Raw genomic sequence first — 18,873 nt, forward strand, 5'->3', positions numbered from 1 at the left:
GCCAGCAGCCCTGGACTGGATAAAACCTGTATGGTTTGCAACTGAGGAGACACTTCCTCCATACAGTGCATCATCAACCAAATCCAGAAAAAGCTGGAAATGATGCTTGAGTTCAGCATTCTGGGTCCTATTGACTGTTAAGTTTGTCAGTAACAAAAAGATAGATAGATAGATAGATAGATAGATAGATAGATAGATAGATAGATAGATAGATAGATAGATAGATAGATAGATAGATAGATAGATAGATAGATAGATAGATAGATAGATAGATAGATAGATAGATAGATAGATAGATAGAAAGATAGAAAGAAATATAGAAAGAAAGAAAGAAAGAAAGAAAGAAAGAAAGAAAGAAAGAAAGAAAGAAAGAAAGAAAGAAAGAAAGAAAGAAAGAAAGAAAGAAAGAAAGAAAGAAAGTACAAACAGTGTTGCGAGCACAATGCAGCACGTCAGACACGTGTCTTGTGCACAAAGGGCACATGTGGGAAGTCTTAATTAGTTAGCTAAGTTATTTCAACACCATGAAGCATATTGTGGTGTCTGGGGCTGAAACAAAGAGGGAGAAGCTTGTGCTGCGTTCAGGTAAAGTTAGGAGGTCGGTAGACAAAAGAGCTCAGATTTCAGTTGGCAGCTCATTTTAAATGGCATCCACTTCAGGTGTTGGGCATCTCAGTTGTCAAACACATTTTCCGTGTTTAGTATAGGCCAAGCATTATAATTATGAAAGACTTGATAGAGAGCCTACTTGATAAAACAGTTCTACACACTTTTGTAGTCCTACTTAAAATAGTACCCTAGTCTTGGTCTGCCTTTGTGAAACATTTCAGCAGTAGCCTAGTTCTTCACGGCTATTCTAGGGATCTCACATGTGTAGGCTACTTTATACTATTAGAAGTTTTTTTAATGTCGAAACGAGCATTTAAATCCAAACATTTCCACAAGTTGTCACCCTCCGTTCTTTCCCTCTTTTTTTCTCAGGTATATGCCTCATAGTCATAGGCATACGTTTTTTTTAAACATTTTTTTTAATATATTTTTTGGGCATTTTTATGCTTTATTGATAGTGCAGAGAGACAGAGGTGAAATGGGGCAGAGAGGGGAGTGACATGCAGAGAACGACCGCGGGTGGGAATCGAACCCGTGTCTGCTGCTGGGCCCGGCCCGGGAGGGGGACGCCTTACAAACTGAGCTGAAGGCGACCAATGGCAGAGCAGGTACAAATCCTTCCCAATGTCTGTTATGACATTGGGAATTTAATTTATCATGTTTTTATCACACTTATGGATCTGAGATGATGCTAGATAACTCGCTGCTTGAAGACCGCAGTGCATTAATGTGGTGACGTAGGGACGAGCGAGGGGACTGCTAACTGCAGTAACTGACAGGAAGTTAGCTAAAAGAACCATTCCGCTTACAGCACCTTTAAGATAAGAGTTAACTTTTCAGCCCAGCCGTCGACTGTCAGTCGGTGCCAGGTTGTCCAATGTGCAGTGAACGCAGCATCAGATAAACTAGCAGGCGCCGGTGTCTTCGGGAAGTTGCCGTTGCTGTCATCGTCCAATCAGAAGCGCCCATAACACCCACAACAGTGGCCTGAGCGGCTCCATGTTGGATCTGCCTGTTGGTTCTTAGAAATACATTGCACCGGAGCTTTGCCTGCGCATACTCTCTGTCGCACGGCCGAGTTGCCGTCTCCGCTCCCCTGGACTCCGGTATGAGGGACGCAGCCGACACAGCGCGCTGTCACGGGCACATGTTTCCCAGAGCCTTGTTTTACGGACAAGCGTCGTTCCCACAGGTTTTTACTGGGCTGGTAAATTAGGTTAGAGGCGCACCTGAGGAGCAGAGCGAGAAGTGGCATGCAGGCGGAAGGAGAAATAATTGGATTGAGATAACGCTACAGGCAGTAAGTATATTTTTCTTTACCGTGTTTTGAATTTATTCTCAAAAATAATATTTTTTTCAAAAGCTTACTAATAGGCCCAATAAAAACTCGACTGATATTCTTTCTTCCCGCGTGGCCGAGGAGATAATTGATCTCCGGATAAGACACTGGTTTACGAGGTGTGAATGTTTAACGCCGGGACACATGCTGATTCTCAAGTTCACATGTTTCCAACAAGTCACCTGACCCATTACACAAACAGACAAGTTGCTGCGCAAGAACCCCTCACGTGAGGAAAATAAGTCAAGCGTGTCATCATCCCACCATAGAAACGTCTTATTTCCTGTTGTGGTGGAATAGTCTGCTAAATATAAAACTGCTCACAGCCTGTTTCTATTTTTTTTCTCTGCAAAAGGTCTGCGACCCACTTCTTTGCTGTCTAGGGCCTATGTCTAACCCCTCAGACCTGACTAGTTATCACAGAGTCGCCCAGTTGCCATCTTTAAACTTATTCTCTATTACACTCAGCAGGCTTACAGTGACTGATATCTGCACAGAGCAGGTCCTTCACACTTCAACCCTCTTTTATATGCAGTTTATGCAGACCCGTCGCCAGACCTCAGTCTTAAGGGGGGCATATGAAATGCATAGGGGGGCACAATTATTATTAGCCTACAGTAGGCCTACGTATATTTTTAATAGTCCTACTCTATTCGCGCAGCACGTAATCATCACGTTAAACTAACCAACAGCGGTAGCCTAGCCTAAAACATCAGTCCTCATAATTTAAAGCAATAGGCCTACATTACATAGAAGCAATGTTATGAATATCCATAAAACACTTGACTATTAAACATATTAGATGTAGCCTAACACCAGACGCATATCTCAAACATTGCATTTTAAAGCAGTCAACAGAGGGATATGCATTGCCATTACACACACACACACACACACACACACACACACACACACACACACACACACACACACACACACACACACACACACACACACACACACACACACACACACACACACACACACACACACACACACACACACACACACACACACACACACACACACACACACACACACACACAAACACAAACACAAACGGTAGCCTACTTTGAGTGGAGGCAAGGCTGTGCTCTCTCCAGTCCCTTCTATCAGTACAGCGGGAGGCGGCGTTTCTCCGAGCTCAACCTCCTCATCAACATATACAGGTCCTTCTCATATAATTAGCATATTGTGATAAAGTTAATTATTTTCCATAATGTAATGATAATAATTGAACTTTCATATATTTTAGATTCATTGCACACCAACTGAAATATTTCAGGTCTTTTGTTGTTTTAATACTGATGATTTTGGCATACAGCTCATGAAAACCCCAAATTCCTATCTCAAAAAATTAGCATATTATGAAAAGGTACTCTAAACGAGCTCTTAACCTAATCATCTGAATCAACTAATTAACTCTAAACACCTGCAAAAGATTCCCGAGGCTTTTAAGAACTCCCAGCCTGGTTCATTACTCAAAACCGCAATCATGGGTAAGACTGCCGACCTGACTGCTGTCCAGAAGGCCATCATTGACACCCTCAAGCAAGAGGGTAAGACACAGAAAGAAATTTCTGAGCGAATAGGCTGTTCCCAGAGTGCTGTATCAAGGCACCTCAGTGGGAAGTCTGTGGGAAGGAAAAAGTGTGGCAGAAAACGCTGCACAACCAGAAGAGGTGACCGGACCCTGAGGAGGATTGTGGAGAAGGGCCGATTCCAGACCTTGGGGGACCTGCGGAAGCAGTGGACTGAGTCTGGAGTAGAAACATCCAGAGCCACCGTGCACAGGCGTGTGCAGGAAATGGGCTACAGGTGCCGCATTCCCCAGGTCAAGCCACTTTTGAACCAGAAACAGCGGCAGAAGCGCCTGACCTGGGCTACAGAGAAGCAGCACTGGACTGTTGCTCAGTGGTCCAAAGTACTTTTTTCGGATGAAAGTAAATTTTGCATGTCATTCGGAAATCAAGGTGCCAGAGTCTGGAGGAAGACTGGGGAGAAGGAAATGCCAAAATGCCTGAAGTCCAGTGTCAAGTACCCACAGTCAGTGATGGTCTGGGGTGCCATGTCAGCTGCTGGTGTTGGTCCACTGTGTTTTATCAAAGGCAGGGTCAATGCAGCTAGCTATCAGGAGATTTTGGAGCACTTCATGCTTCCATCTGCTGAAAAGCTTTATGGAGATGAAGATTGAATTTTTCAACAAGACCTGGCACCTGCTCACAGTGCCAAAACCACTGGTAAATGGTTTACTGACCATGGTATTACTGTGCTCAATTGGCCTGCCAACTCTCCTGACCTGAACCCCATAGAGAATCTGTGGGATATTGTGAAGAGGAAGTTGAGAGACACCAGACCCAACACTGTGGATGAGCTTAAGGCCGCTATCGAAGCATCCTGGGCCTCCATAACACCTCAGCAGTGCCACAGGCTGATTGGCTCCATGCCACACCGCATTGAAGCAGTCATTTCTGCGAAAGGATTCCCGACCAAGTATTGAGTGCATAACTGAACATAATTATTTGAAGTTTGACTTTTTTGTATTAAAAACACTTTTCTTTTATTGGTCGGATGAAATATGCTAATTTTTTTAGATAGGAATTTGGGGTTTTCATGAGCTGTATGCCAAAATCATCAGTATTAAAACAACAAAAGACCTGAAATATTTCAGTTGGTGTGCAATGAATCTAAAATATAAGAAAGTTCAATTATTATCATTACATTATGGAAAATAATCAACTTTATCACAATATGCTAATTATATGAGAAGGACCTGTATTTCGGCCTCCGGGTTCAAAGCAGCCAGTGCGGCAATGAGCTCGCTACTGCGCTCTCCAAAACGTGCATCCATCTCTCCTTGCACAGCATCAATAACACTGTAAAATACTCTTGAACTCAGTCATTTCGTCTATGTCACTTTCTGACGGACCAACTGTTTCCTCAACTGCAAATCCGCGGAGGTTCTTGTAAATTGTGCATCTTCTCTTGCTTGGACTGGGGTCGGTCTTCGGCACAGCCTCGATGGCCGTGGCTGGAGGAGCGCAGAGTTCCCACAGTGCAAAACTGTGGCTTTACGCAATCAGAAGTGTCACCGCGCTGAACAAGTCCATAATTTCGGATTGTAGTCTGTCATGCGGCTCGAAAAGTGACAACAGTTTGACGATCCGATTTGGCAGAGGAGACTGTTGGTGGGCTTTTCAACCGTTACCGAATATCGATTATGATGAACTAGAAATTAAATAGTAAGCCGGCGAAAACTCATCCAGCTTCACTTTCAAAATGCGCGGTAACTGTTGAGCGGCTGCATTGACGTATTACGTAGGCCTACGTAGCCTTACTTTCTTTTCAGTAAGGCCGTGATAGGCTGTTGCTGTGTAGATAGACTCCCATCAATCAAACAAAATCACACCATTGTTTATTTATATTTTAAATGTTTTGATGATAAAGAATGCAACATTAGTATTTATCAACATAAAATTAGCTACTATGATAGTATAAAATAAAAATGAAAGTAATTTTTTTTGAGAGATCTGTGTCCCAAGTGTGCACAAGCATTTCTGGGGGCGGGCCCGGCCACCTATGGCCCGCCCATAGCGACGGGTATGGTTCAACCCAGTTTCAGAAGAGTGGGGTTCAATGAGCCCCGCCCTTTCCTTGCCTCCCGTTGCCTTTTGTTGATGTGTTTCTTCCATCATAGGTGAGGACACTGGGGGAGGGTTAATAATTATATTGTAGGCCTAAGTCTATTTTCCCACAATATAGTCATAGCATACCTGTTATTTATGCAGAGTTAGTTTTGATTTATCATCCTTATCAGCATTGTTGAATCACAATATAGGACATTAAACAAACTTAAAACATTAAAATGTTGAATTGAATATGGATAATATGATAAGTTTGAAATAAATACATAACAAACAAACCTTTTAGATTAGTTCTGATAAATTTGACTAAATAGTTGTCACCAAAAAACAACTGAGCGAAACACTTTTGTATTAGGGGATGCTCTCTCTGGACTGAGTGTGTATTTACAAGACATTTCTTTGCCCTTTTTTTGGACTGCATTTTCTTACATATTGTTGATACCAAATATGTGTGATAAACTAGTGAACTCTCGAGAACACACTGAAATTGTTAGATCCAATACAGCCAACTGATAGAAAAAGCAGCTTTGATATTTTGTGATTTCTTTGTGATGGATATAATTTGTGAACTGCAACTTAATTGAAATTAAATAATGTTAATTTTACCTGTGAGATAGGGTCAAGATGTATATAACCCATAATTATATGTCTGAAACATAGACAACCTATGAGCCATACCTTTTCAATCTGTACCCGTTTGCTTTTGAAGATACTCAGTGTTTCCCCTAGAATTTCTTTTAGGCCCGGTGATAAGAGCTGATGAAGAGTATGCGCGCCGCGTGCGTATCAAATTTCTAGAAGAAATTGACCAAAACGAACCCCATTTGGAATGAGCCTCTTTTGACAGCCCGTTAAGAATGAGGGCATAGGGTTATGCTTTCACATTCAGTACGTTTGTACATGTGGTGTTTCTCACAGGATTTTTAGATCCTGTTGGGTGAGAATGGACCTTCTAGGGGGGTCTGGGGGCATCCCCCTGCAGAAGAAAACTTTATCCTTTTAAAGTTAAATGCATCAATTTGGTGCACTTTGAGAGGTGAAATCTGATAAATTTTGTGCTCTGTAAACATCTGTCATATGTCCTGCCTATAACTATTTCCTGTAATAATTTGGAGACACAAGCCATGTAAACTATTGAAGAAAAACACATGGATTTCAATAAAAAACGATAAACACTAAGATCTAATATATAGACGGGTCCTGTATTTCTGGAATAATCTGAATCACCTCACCTTGAAGCTAGCCTACTGAATTTTTTTAGGCAAATAGCCTTGTTGAAAATAAATAAATTAACATAGGCTACACATCATGATTAGCCTATCAACATGTGTGCTACATAAGGCAAATTCCCTATTCCGACCATTGTATTTCATCTAGCCTAGGCCTATTTCTCAATTTAAAACATAAAAATAAAGTAGCATTGAAAATACAAAAAAATAAAGCTTGTAGGCCTACAACAGCCTGCTGTTTTCAAGATAACTTAACAGTTAAAACAATAAATACATTAATATGTCCCTAGAAAATAAATGAATGCTCTTCTGAGAATGCCAGAGGCAGTAGCAGTGTGGCACTTCTGTAAACTTACTGAAACGTGTGCATGCCGTTTTTTTCAGCGCTGTCTCAGCTGTTGATACAGATTAGTTGTGTTGCCACGGCGACGTAGCGATTTTAACTTTCCAAGTTTTGCTCAGCACTTTTTCCTGTTCAACGTCCCTGTTACTGAGTCCTTAAAGGTCACATATTATGCTAAATGCACTTTTTAAATGTGTTCTAACATATCCATGGGGCCACGGTGTGCCTAGAGACTGCCAAAATATCAAAACAAAAAACAATCTCTCCTTTTCTCACTCTCCCCCTCTCTGAAACCCCCACCCCTCCCCCCCAATATACTCTGTTCATAATTCTTGCGGTTTATGACGTCATAAACTGCACAGCCACATCCCCATATTTTCTATATATGTCCATGCTTCCGATGCTTCTCTATGATAAAAAAAAAAAAGTCTATGATAACCCCACCCCCCCATTTCTTATTGGTCCACGGCCCCGAGATCCCGTGCCCGAGATCCCATGAGATTCCATGAGATTTTCCTCTGAAAAATTTTCCGACCGACAGCCATGTTGTTTTCCCAGCTAAGCGACAAGATGCCCTTAGTACAGCCTGAATGTTACATACACCAACACAGAATGCTTTTGCTCATACTCCACTAATTTATCTTACCCACAGCAGTCTATGCCTCGTTTTTAATAACACAACGGATAGGAAGCTACTTGTGGGTTTTTGCAAACAGTGAAACTGAAAGAAATGTTTTTATCGGTATTTTTGCCTGACTGGTGTATAGCTATTTAGCTTTGGGACAAGCATTCAGCTTTTGCTCATAAAAACATAATTCTTTTACCCAGACCAGTCTGGAAAGGCCTCGTTTTTAACAGGACAAAGGATTGTAACTTAATAGTGTGGAAGTCAATTTTGAAAATATTTTTTTCACCGATTTGTGTCGTATTTTTAGTCGGTAGCTCTCATTTTTAGCTGGTAGCTCACGGGCTAGCTTCGAGACAAGCAATGATATTTTGGTCATAAAAACATAATTCTTTTACTCAGACCAGTCTGAAAATGACTCGTTTTTAATAGGACAAAGGATTGTAACTTAATAGTGTGGAAGTCAATTTTAAATATATTTTTTTCACTGATTTGTGTGGTACTTTTAGTTTATTTTCGTCTGAGTCTTATTTTTAGCGTTAGCGCCCATGTAGCTTCTAATGTAGCACCAAGTTTTGCTCATAACACGCTGTAATACTCCCCACTGCAGTCTGAAAATGACTCGTTTTTAATAGGACAAAGGATTGTAACTTAATAGTGTGGAAGTCAATTTTAAATATATTTTTTTCACTGATTTGTGTGGTACTTTTAGTTTATTTTATCGTCTGAGTCTTATTTTTAGCGTTAGCGCCCATGTAGCTTCTGATGTAGCACCAAGTTTTGCTCATAACACGCTGTTTTTACTCCCCACGGCAGTCTGAAAATTACTCGTTTTTAACATGACAAAGGATGGGAAGATATTCCTGTAGAAATCAAGCTACTGTTTGAAGCTACTGTTTTCACTGGTTTTAATCATGTCAGGTCATGTCAAACTGTTCTCTTAGCTCAGCTCCGGTGTGTAACAACACTGTGTTCGCAGTCACGACTCACGTAGTGTCTCTCTAGTATCGCGAGAGCACGGCAGAGACGGTGGGAGAGCTCCATGGCCATATAAAGAAAGCCCGGCAGAGAGGTGGGAGGGGCCAGCCAGATCGCAGAAATACAGCTCATCCAGGACAATCAGGGTATAGAGCAGGGGTTTTCAAAGTGTGAGAGAGTGAGCCCCCCCTCAGAGAACAAATTTCAGCGGAGCCCCCCCCCAAAAAAAAAAAATTATTTTACAAATTTAAACATGTTTTTGAAACATTCTAAACATTTTTGTGCGTTTTTAAACACATTTAATACATTTTAACATCTTAATCCAGTGTTTTAATCCTGCTTCCTTTAAGCATGGATAATACTGACTGAGTGTGCATCGGAGTGAGAAAGATAGGCAGACAGACTTGCCCAAATTATTGACTAGTTAAATGTCATTCACACACCCAGTGTTTTTTCGCTAGTGCCTCCAATGTCCTGCTGGAGGAGAATAGTAGCCAGTGGAGAACCAGACCCTCCTAGCGGGGTCCGGGGGTATGCCCCCCCCGGGAGATTTTTTTTCACCTTTTTAAAGTGAAATGCATGAATCTGGTGCACTTTGAGAGGACAATTAAGAGGCTAAATATGAGGAATTTTGTGTGAACAAATAATTTGGAGACACTGGGTCTGATGAATTAGAAGCTATTGAAGAAGGACACATGGATTTTCCATTGAAATATAAATTTGAAATAAAATATTATGCAGGGTCCTCTGGGTTGGGCTTGGTGCTCTTTTTCTTTAACGAGACCTATTTCTCTGTAATTTACTGAATGCATTTAAATGCAGTGAGAGGAACGAAGCAGAAGAACTTGTATCCAGCTATGCCGTGATCTTAGTATAAAAAAGAAAAACTAAAAAAAAAAAAAAAAACATTTTTTTTTTTTTTTTTTTTTAGTTTTTCTTTTTTTTTACATATTCATCCGCGCCCCCCCTGCCATAACCCCGCGCCCCCCAAGGGGGGCGCGCCCCACAGTTTGAAAACCGCTGGTATAGAGGCTTGCTACAATAAATGATCCGAACGGGTTTTTCAGCAAACATCTAAAAAAATAAGTATTAGGGACTACTTGGACCATATAAAATTGACAGCAAAGTGCATAATATGTTACCTTTAATATTTCCACAGAGCAGGCGCTGGTTTTATTTTCGCCACTAGTTCAGCGTTTGCTTGCTAGTCATCATGGATCTATAAAGAAAGCTAGTCATGCTTCTGCTCATTGGCTTCCGTGTTTAACAAGTGCGCACTGAATGCACCCGCGCATCGCGCCGCGCGCAGACACACACACGCAGACACACAGATCAGCTGATGGGATGATAAAACGAGAGGTTGTAATAGGCGCACACGAGGGGTAGACCGACAGTGCCACGCAGACGCGCGCAAATGATTATTACGGAATCAATGAAAGATTGATTAAAAAAAATAAAAAATTAAGTCAGGCTGCTGTTGGCCTGGCGGGGAAAATAATTTAAGCTTTCTGGTAATTTATTCCCTATTCATTTTGACGCAGAGGAGCCAAACCACCAAATCATCTTACATATTAAAAATACATTCTTACCTCACAGGACAATATGCTCCAGTTCTACCTTTCTTACTTGCTAGAAATACCTTCTTAGATTGCAGTTTAGTGTAATTCAGGATGGCCTCTGCCTCAGTGCATATAGCTCTGTATGCAATATTCAGACAGTGGATTTCATGTCACTGCTGCGGATGGACGGATAATCATATAATTATTCATAGAAACACATGCATCTTTTTTAAACATTTCTTATTCGTGTTTGTTTGTTTGCATTAGAGACATGAAACCAGTGACATGATACAAGCTATTCACACAGTAGCCTACACAAAGTGGCACATGACCTCCACTAAAACAAGGAAACGCTGCGCTTCACTAAATGAGACACACGTCTTGGCGAGTCAGAACAGTTGGTAGACTTACGCGCCCCACACACATCCTACCTCTACTGCGCGTCTACCTCGCGTCTGCGTCTGACTTTTGGTCACAGACTGTGAAATCAACGTAGAGCGAGCACACATCCAACCTCAGACGCACTGCTGAGGCGCGTCGGAGGCACGTCTGCAGCGACGCTCCCCTTCACCTCAGGAGGCTCGCCTATTTTTTTCTGAGAGCAGCGCGTCTCTCTCGCGTCTCTGTGCTTTAACTGATAGAGAAATACTCTACTGACAGTCATACCAGCAGCATTCACTCTAGTTACACGTTTACCCGGTGTGTTTATTTCAAAATAAAACATCCCTCAGTCGTATACGCGAATAATCCCTTTATTTCACGATTTAATTGCGCAATCAAAATCCGAGGGATTTAAAACCTAATTTTCAATTAGTTCTGGCATTTCATTTTTGGATAAATGACACATATAGAGATCCAATATAGTGAAGAAATAAAAAAGATCATGATGAGCGCAACAGTTTTCCGTTGCTCTATCTGTGTCTACGGCCTTCTTCTTCCCCGACCACACCCCCCTCTCTCTCTCCCGTAAATCAGTAAAGTGATTTTTGAAATACTCTGCTGAGAGTCATTTTGACTTCATACTGGCAGCTTTCGCTGTAGTTTCACCATTTCCTGGTGTGTCCCCTTCAAAATAAAACTTCCAACCAGCGAAAATATGGCAAAAAAAAGAAAAAAAATGGCAATGGGGCGCACGGATTACTGTCCAGACTCAATATAAATCATATGCATCATAGATGACATGAAATAACTTCATTTTTAATGGGAATTATCTATGAAAACTCTATGTAGAAAGATAGGGCTTTTAGAAGCAGCGCTGCAGCAGCAGCTGCTGAGACGTTGCATGTGTGTCCGAGAAAAGTCCGAGAGAGGCAGCAGTAGGTAACGCGACGCGCTCCAGAGGTAGACGCAGGATGTGTGTGGGGCGCGTTATGCCTGCATGAAAGCCCTCCACACTCTTCAAGTATCAACAGGTTTTAATTCGTCTGGATAAAAAAGAAAATGGCTCTGTGCTGAAACATCATTCAAGCATGACTGAATGAAACTGGACTGAAAGCGAGAGGGAGTTAGACTTGATTTCTAGCACACTAGGATGTGGTGGGGGAACACACCTCAGCGGTGCCTTCACAGTTACATATCCACACCTTGTACAGCTGAGGGGTTAAATGTGTCACTTTAGCTGGGAGTACGTCATGGCTCTTCCATTTTGGCAACCTGCCGCGTGGATTTGACCCAGAAAGATTGAACTATATCTTCAGGTTTTTGTTATCGAAACTCACGCTTAATTTAATTGTTTTTATTCCATGCAAAATTACTCGAAATGAACGGGCACATCATGTTCAGACATTGGTAATGTAAATGGAGTTAATACAGACCAATTTAAGGAAGGGCAGCAATTAGAAATTAATTTTCATTAGATTTGATATGTAGATGCCTCCGACACAGTCAGAAATCCAAAGAAAATTGGTTAACAATCATATAAAATGGAGAAAGGAAATTCCTCACATTGGTGAAACGGGGACAAAGAGTTTGAAATACTCTTGTCGACTGATCATTAATTTTTATAAAATACTTTCAGTTAAATTTTCTGACTGACTAATCTATTAATCAACTAACGGTTTCTTATCTAGTTTGTTCTAAATCTTTTGGGCAGATAAACTGACTCTCCTTCCTTCATTGCAGTGATGTTCACACTCACCGAGGTTGCGTCCTTGAACGACATCCAGCCGACATACCGCATCCTAAAGCCATGGTGGGACGTTTTCATGGACTACCTGGGGCTGGTCATGCTCATGCTGGCCATATTTGCCATGACCATGCAGATCACCAAGGACCAGGTGGCTTGCCTTCCGTGTCTGGAGGAACCAGATGAGGCCTCAGGAGCTAAACCTCACTCATTCCCGCAGCAGACAACACAGGAAGCGGCGTCGTCAGCAGCCACCCGGGCCCCTTCGGCAACCACCCACCCCCTCGTCACTAAGGATTTACCGGACGAAATTGTCCATGAGATTCATGTTACACACCAACAGACCAATGTGGTGGCAGGGAAATACCCCAATCAACCTGAACCAACGGGGGTCCGGACCAACCTGGACTATCAACAATATATTTTCATCAACCAAATATGTTACCATGTTGCCTTGCCCTGGTATTCCAAGTACTTTCCATACCTGACCCTCATCCACACCATCGTTCTCATGGTCAGTAGCAACTTCTGGTTCAAATATCCCAAAACGAGCTCAAAGATTGAACATTTTGTTTCGATTCTGGGTAGGTGTTTTGAGTCTCCCTGGACCACAAAAGCTTTGTCGGAAACGGCATGCGAGGACTCAGAGGAGAACAAGCAGAGGTTTACAGGCACCTCCTCAGCACCAAAGCAGGTTTCTTTAGAGGGCAAGGAGGATGGCACTAATGTCAACTCGACCACGCCCATGCTCGGGGTGAAGTTCTCTGCAGATAAGCCCATCGCAGAGGTCCCGAGTAGCATGACAATCCTGGACAAAAAAGATGGGGAGCAGGCCAAAGCCCTGTTTGAGAAAGTGAGAAAATTCCGAGCTCACATTGAGGACAGTGATTTCATCTACAAGCTTTATGTAGCGCAGACTATTGTCAAAACTGTGAAGTTTATTTTGATATTGTCCTACACTTCGACCTTTTTGGCTAAAATAAATTTCAAACATGATTGCGAACCAGATATTAAACAACTGACAGGATACAGTAAGTTCTTTTGTACGCACAACATGGCTTTCATGCTAAACAAGCTGCTTATTAGCTACATGGCTTTGATTTTGATCTACGGCATGGCGTGCTTGTACTCTCTCTTCTGGGTTTTTCGACGACCCCTGAAAGAGTACTCATTTGAGAAGGTCCGTGAAGAGAGCAGCTTCAGTGACATTCCTGACGTCAAAAATGACTTTGCATTCCTCTTACACATGGTTGACCAATATGACCAACTCTACTCCAAACGTTTCGGTGTCTTCTTGTCTGAGGTCAGTGAAAACAAGCTGCGAGAGATCAGCCTCAATCATGAGTGGACCTTTGAAAAACTTAGGCAGCTTGTGACCCGTAATGCACTGGACCAGCAGGAGCTGCACCTTTTCATGCTCTCCGGTCTCCCAAACGCAGTCTTTGATCTAACAGACTTGGAAGTGCTGAAACTTGAGCTGATCCCAGAGGTGAGGTTCTCAGCAAAGGTCTCCCAAATGACCAGCCTGCAGGAGCTGCATCTCTGCCACTGTCCGGCCAAAGTGGAGCAGACGGGTTTCGCTTTCCTCAGGGACCATCTTCGCTGCCTCCATGTCAAGTTCACAGATGTTGCCGAGATCCCAACTTGGGTGTATTTGCTGAGGAGCTTGCGTGAGCTTAACCTAATCGGCAACCTGAGCTCCGAAAACAACAAAATGATTGGTCTGGAGTCCATGCGAGATTTGAAGCATTTAAAGACATTGTGCTTGAAGAGCAACCTCACAAAAATGCCCACAAACATCACAGAGCTTTCGCCTCATCTGATTAAGTTATTGGTGCACAATGATGGTACAAAACTGATGGTACTTAATAGTCTGAAAAAAATGATCAATCTAATTGAATTGGAGCTGTACACCTGCGAACTGGAGCGGATTCCCCACGCCATTTTCAGCTTGACCAATTTACAGGAACTTGATCTGAAATCCAACAACATCCGGACCATAGAGGAGATCATCAGCTTCCAGCACCTCAAGAGGCTGACGTGCCTCAAATTGTGGCACAATAAAATTATAACCATCCCGTCCTCCATCGGCCAGATCAAGTCTCTGGAGTCTCTCCACTTCTCCCACAACAAACTGGAGTCTCTGCCTCCTGCCTTGTTCACTCTACCTAAGCTGCGGCACTTGGACGTTAGCCACAACTCCATCACAGTGCTCCCTCCAGACGTGGGTCTTCTCCACAACCTCCAACACTTGGCCATCAACTCCAACAAGCTGGAGGTGCTGCCCAAGCCTCTGTTCCGATGCACAAAGCTCAAGGCGCTTTGTCTGGGAAACAATGCGCTCACCGTGCTGCCAGAGGCTGTGGGTCAACTTGTCCAAATCACCCAGCTGGAGCTGAGAGGAAACTGTCTGGACAGACTGCCCGTCCAGATGGGAAGTTGCCGCATGTTGCGCAAAAATGGACTTGTGGTGGAGGACCATCTCTTTGATGCACTGCCTGTGGAAGTTAAGGAGAGTATCAGCCAAGAGACCAACGCACCCTTCTCGAGTGGCTTATAGCACAAGACAAACCAACTCAGACAGGCTGGCACCCTTGATGGTTCACGACAAGCCTGTGTAATGGATGTAAGGGTACAATTTTTATTGTAATATCCCAAAACAAATGTATGCATTTTCTTGATTATTTGAATGAGTTGTCTTAGTTGTTTTTAAGTATTACAAATGGTACAGATCGCTTTTCTTGTTTTTTGGGGGGATTTAGCTTTTTCATAGCTTTGAGTAATAACACATTCGAAATTTAGCTTCTCTATGTAACACTCTATAGACCAAAACTGTTTCCTACAATGACAAAATATGTAGATTTATCATTATTGTTTTAGGTACTCAGGTATAATTGTAACAATGGGGAACAATCTTTTTGCCTTAACTGTTTTTTTTTCTTTTTATACAGTGACCGCTTTCACAAACAAAAGGCCAAAAAAAAAAAATGTCATGTGTTCATGTCATTTCTTCACTCATAGACTGTCTACAGAGCAATTTCTATATCTTATGGAAGAAAGACACAGTGCAACATATTCTTCTTGGTAGTTTTGACATTTTAATGAAATGATTTTAACCTTTATTTTCCTCAATGTCTTATAGCTGACAATGACTTTAGAGATGTGAAACTCAGGCAGAGACTAAACACAATATATTAAGCTTTACCTTCCTCTTGTAGAGATCCTATACTAAGGCCTATAGTAATTCATTTGCACACGCACAAAACTTAATGGTTTGAAGATCGGTGAATGTCCTTTGTGATAACATGTCCTAAGACCAATGTGAGCTGATAAAAGGGAAATGTATTGACCATCTTTTTTAATCATGCTTTGAAATGTGTAATAAATCTGGTCATACGTAGGACTGATTATCCTACATGTCAGAATCATGTCATGACAACAAACGTCTGCCTTCTTTCATTTCAATGTGTTTCTGTGTAGGCCTATCTATATATGTGTTCTACCGGCCTGCTGTACCACCTTGGTTATCCCATGATCAAAGTTCACAGCTTTATGGCACAATAAAACACAATTTTAGATGAACGTCTAATCATTATTTATCTGAGTTGCATTCTACTGAACACTTCACTGCATACACAAATTCATCTTTTTGGTTTATAGTTAACAGGGCACAGATTCTCAAGGTTTATTTAAGTGAAATTAAAAGAAAATCCACAATGATGCTTCAATGCAAAAACTCATCAATAAATGTATACTTAAATTATAATTACATTGGAAATTTGGTTTAATTTTTTTATTCTTAACAGATTTCCAACACTTCTTCTGTGATGGGCCCAAATGGAAATGGAAGCCAACCAAATGTCACTTACCGACACACATGTTTTTATCAACAAGAACAAGAGGAGCAAAGTTTAATTTTATTGACGTAACATTATCAAGAACATGAAATGCATGTTTCCTTTCATCAATGTTTATTACTTGTTGAACTTTGTTTACTCCTTGAAGGATTTCCCACATCAGTGTTAGGCTTGATGCTTTTCTGCAACACTGAGAGCCGATGTAAGAGAAAGATCGGCGTCTTCGTTATACTTTGGATTTGACTATTTTATTTTATGGGCTATTTATATTTAATTTTTGAAAATCCCATCTGTATTTCAATGTACACATTTTTTTCCTTCAGCAATGAATCATCTCATTGATTAAACACTCAACCTAAATTTCCTGCCACATTTTCTTCACAGAAAAGCCTTTCCTGTCTCCAAAATTTTAATTTTTCTCATGTCTCCTAAAGTTACCTCAGTGATTCAGCACAACCTTCTAATTATACAATGAAACAGTTAATCATTGAAGAGACTGTAGAAGCTCAGTTCTCGCAATGAGTTTCCACTTTGCTGATTGTAAAGAGGCTGTAGTCGACTTGGTGTGATATACCTTTCTTTCTGTTTATGAGTCTTAACCCACATAATCCATAATCTTTGTCACCGGATGTCTCACGTTAATATGATAAAGACGGATGTATCATGTTCATCCATCCATACAAGTGTATGGGAGATGCCAAAATCATATAATTCCATTCAGACTATTCAATTTTCAGTACTTGAGTGAATTTGTAAAGAGAACTTGACAATCCTCTGCAATGCTGTAACATTGTTTGTGCGAGGGAGTTTGTCTTGTTGAGGGTTGAACAATAGCTTCACTGTTTCTGTGTAGGTCTTGACCGTTTCATAGAGGTCATGCGTGTTATGTATGTAGCCCTCTGTTCCATCGTCGTATTGATGGCCTTGCAAGAATAGTATTCTCTTCTGAGAATTTACCTTATCTTGGTTTTTAAAGGCGGCAGCACATATTCTGCTCTCACCTTGTCCCACTACACCTTTCAGCACATAATTTTCTGTAATACTATAACTTGTTACTTTGGCCCTCTGGCCATTTCTATTTCTATTGTATTTTGCCCGTTTAAGAAGAAGATTTAAAGATGTTGAATCATTCCAACATACACGTGCATTTTTCATTATGAGTTATGTTATAACTGCATGAATGTGTTATGGAAATTAATACAATTATTCTTACATGTATCCGCATTATTTTGCAATGCTTTCTAAAAATTTGTAAATGCCAGCAAACCAAATGGAATTTGTATGTTATACATGGTCTCTTTATGTGTGTTCCCCCTGGGGAAGCTGGTAAACACACCATAATCCCAGATCTCCAGGGACCCTAAAAGCTCATGACTTCTATGTGACAACTTGTTTGCAGTATTTCAATTGAAAATGTGTTTAAAGGAATACACACCACAACAGCCTGCTTTCGCAACTAAACTTGAGGCTCTGTCTGTAGATGTCATCTGTGTCAAAAATGTAGGTTAAAGAATTGTATTGTTTTAGTTTAATATTGACATGACTGTAAGGCACACAAGGAATAGTCAGGCCATGGAACTATACCTACAGTATAATAAGAATTTGAATGCAAGACTTTTACTTATAGGCCTAGCCTACTTTTGCTCTGATAGCTTACTTAAATACAAAAAAAAAACAAGCAACAAAAAAAACATAAACAATACGGGGAAATATTTATTTGGGGAACACTTATTTAAACGTTTTTTATGTTGACACGTTGACTTTGAAAGCTGCCTGACACACAGCTTTAACAGAAGTAGGTCTACAGGACCAGGGGCCTGTTTCAGGTAGCTGGTTTTACATACTCTGGGTTTAATCATACGCTCTGAGTTGGTTAACTCAGAGCGCAGGGTTGATAAGCAACTCTGGGTTTTCGGTTTCAGAACAGTGGATCAGCGTTGGGTTTATCAACTCTGAGCGTGTTCACTCTGGGTGGAGCGTGTGCATAAAAGCCATCGTCAATGGATCGCTGATAACATGATTCACCATGGAAACAGAAGAAACAAATGCGTGATCCTCCCACTTCTCCACTTCTCAAAAAAAGAAAAAAAAAACTTCTCCGCTCCTCCCACTGGAGTTAGAAATATTAACGAATGAGTTTATGGTAGCCTATGGAGAAGAATTAACGGGTATATTGTCACATAACTCTGATCTAATCTCCTCGGCAATTCAGAAAAAATATATAGTACATAGTCCATTTTAAAAAGTTACGCATATCAGCAGTAAAGTAATAAAGCTGGCGCGGCACAGCATTTCTGACAGTGTTTTATATTCGCTGTATTTGGGAAGCTGTAGCCTAATAGCCCACTGTGCAGTAAACAGACTGTCGCTTCTTTTAAATGGGGAGTGAAAGACATTAACGTCTGACACATAAGGTGACAGTTTCCATTGAAGAGCCTGATTGATTTATTATCAGATCCATTTTCCTCAAGTGATCACAGTTTAAATTATTATATAATTATTTATGTAATTTTTATATTCATATTAGGCTATAATATGAATATAAAAGGGCTCGTCTGTGACTTT

At 41.2% G+C, this 18,873-nt stretch overlaps 1 protein-coding gene across 1 annotated transcript; it reads left to right on the forward strand.

Moving 5' to 3' along the window:
• Positions 1–1,622: 1,622 nt before the first annotated feature.
• On the forward strand, positions 1,623–16,065 carry lrrc8da (leucine rich repeat containing 8 VRAC subunit Da). The gene is made up of 2 exons (XM_080034358.1): positions 1,623–1,909; positions 12,448–16,065. Coding segments are annotated over exons 1-2 (2,565 nt in total). The 5' UTR covers positions 1,623–1,908; the 3' UTR covers positions 15,012–16,065.
• The last annotated feature ends 2,808 nt before the right edge of the window (positions 16,066–18,873 follow it).

This window comes from Ammodytes marinus (assembly GCF_949987685.1).
Source record: "Ammodytes marinus genome assembly, chromosome: 9".
Lineage (NCBI taxonomy): Eukaryota > Metazoa > Chordata > Actinopteri > Uranoscopiformes > Ammodytidae > Ammodytes > Ammodytes marinus.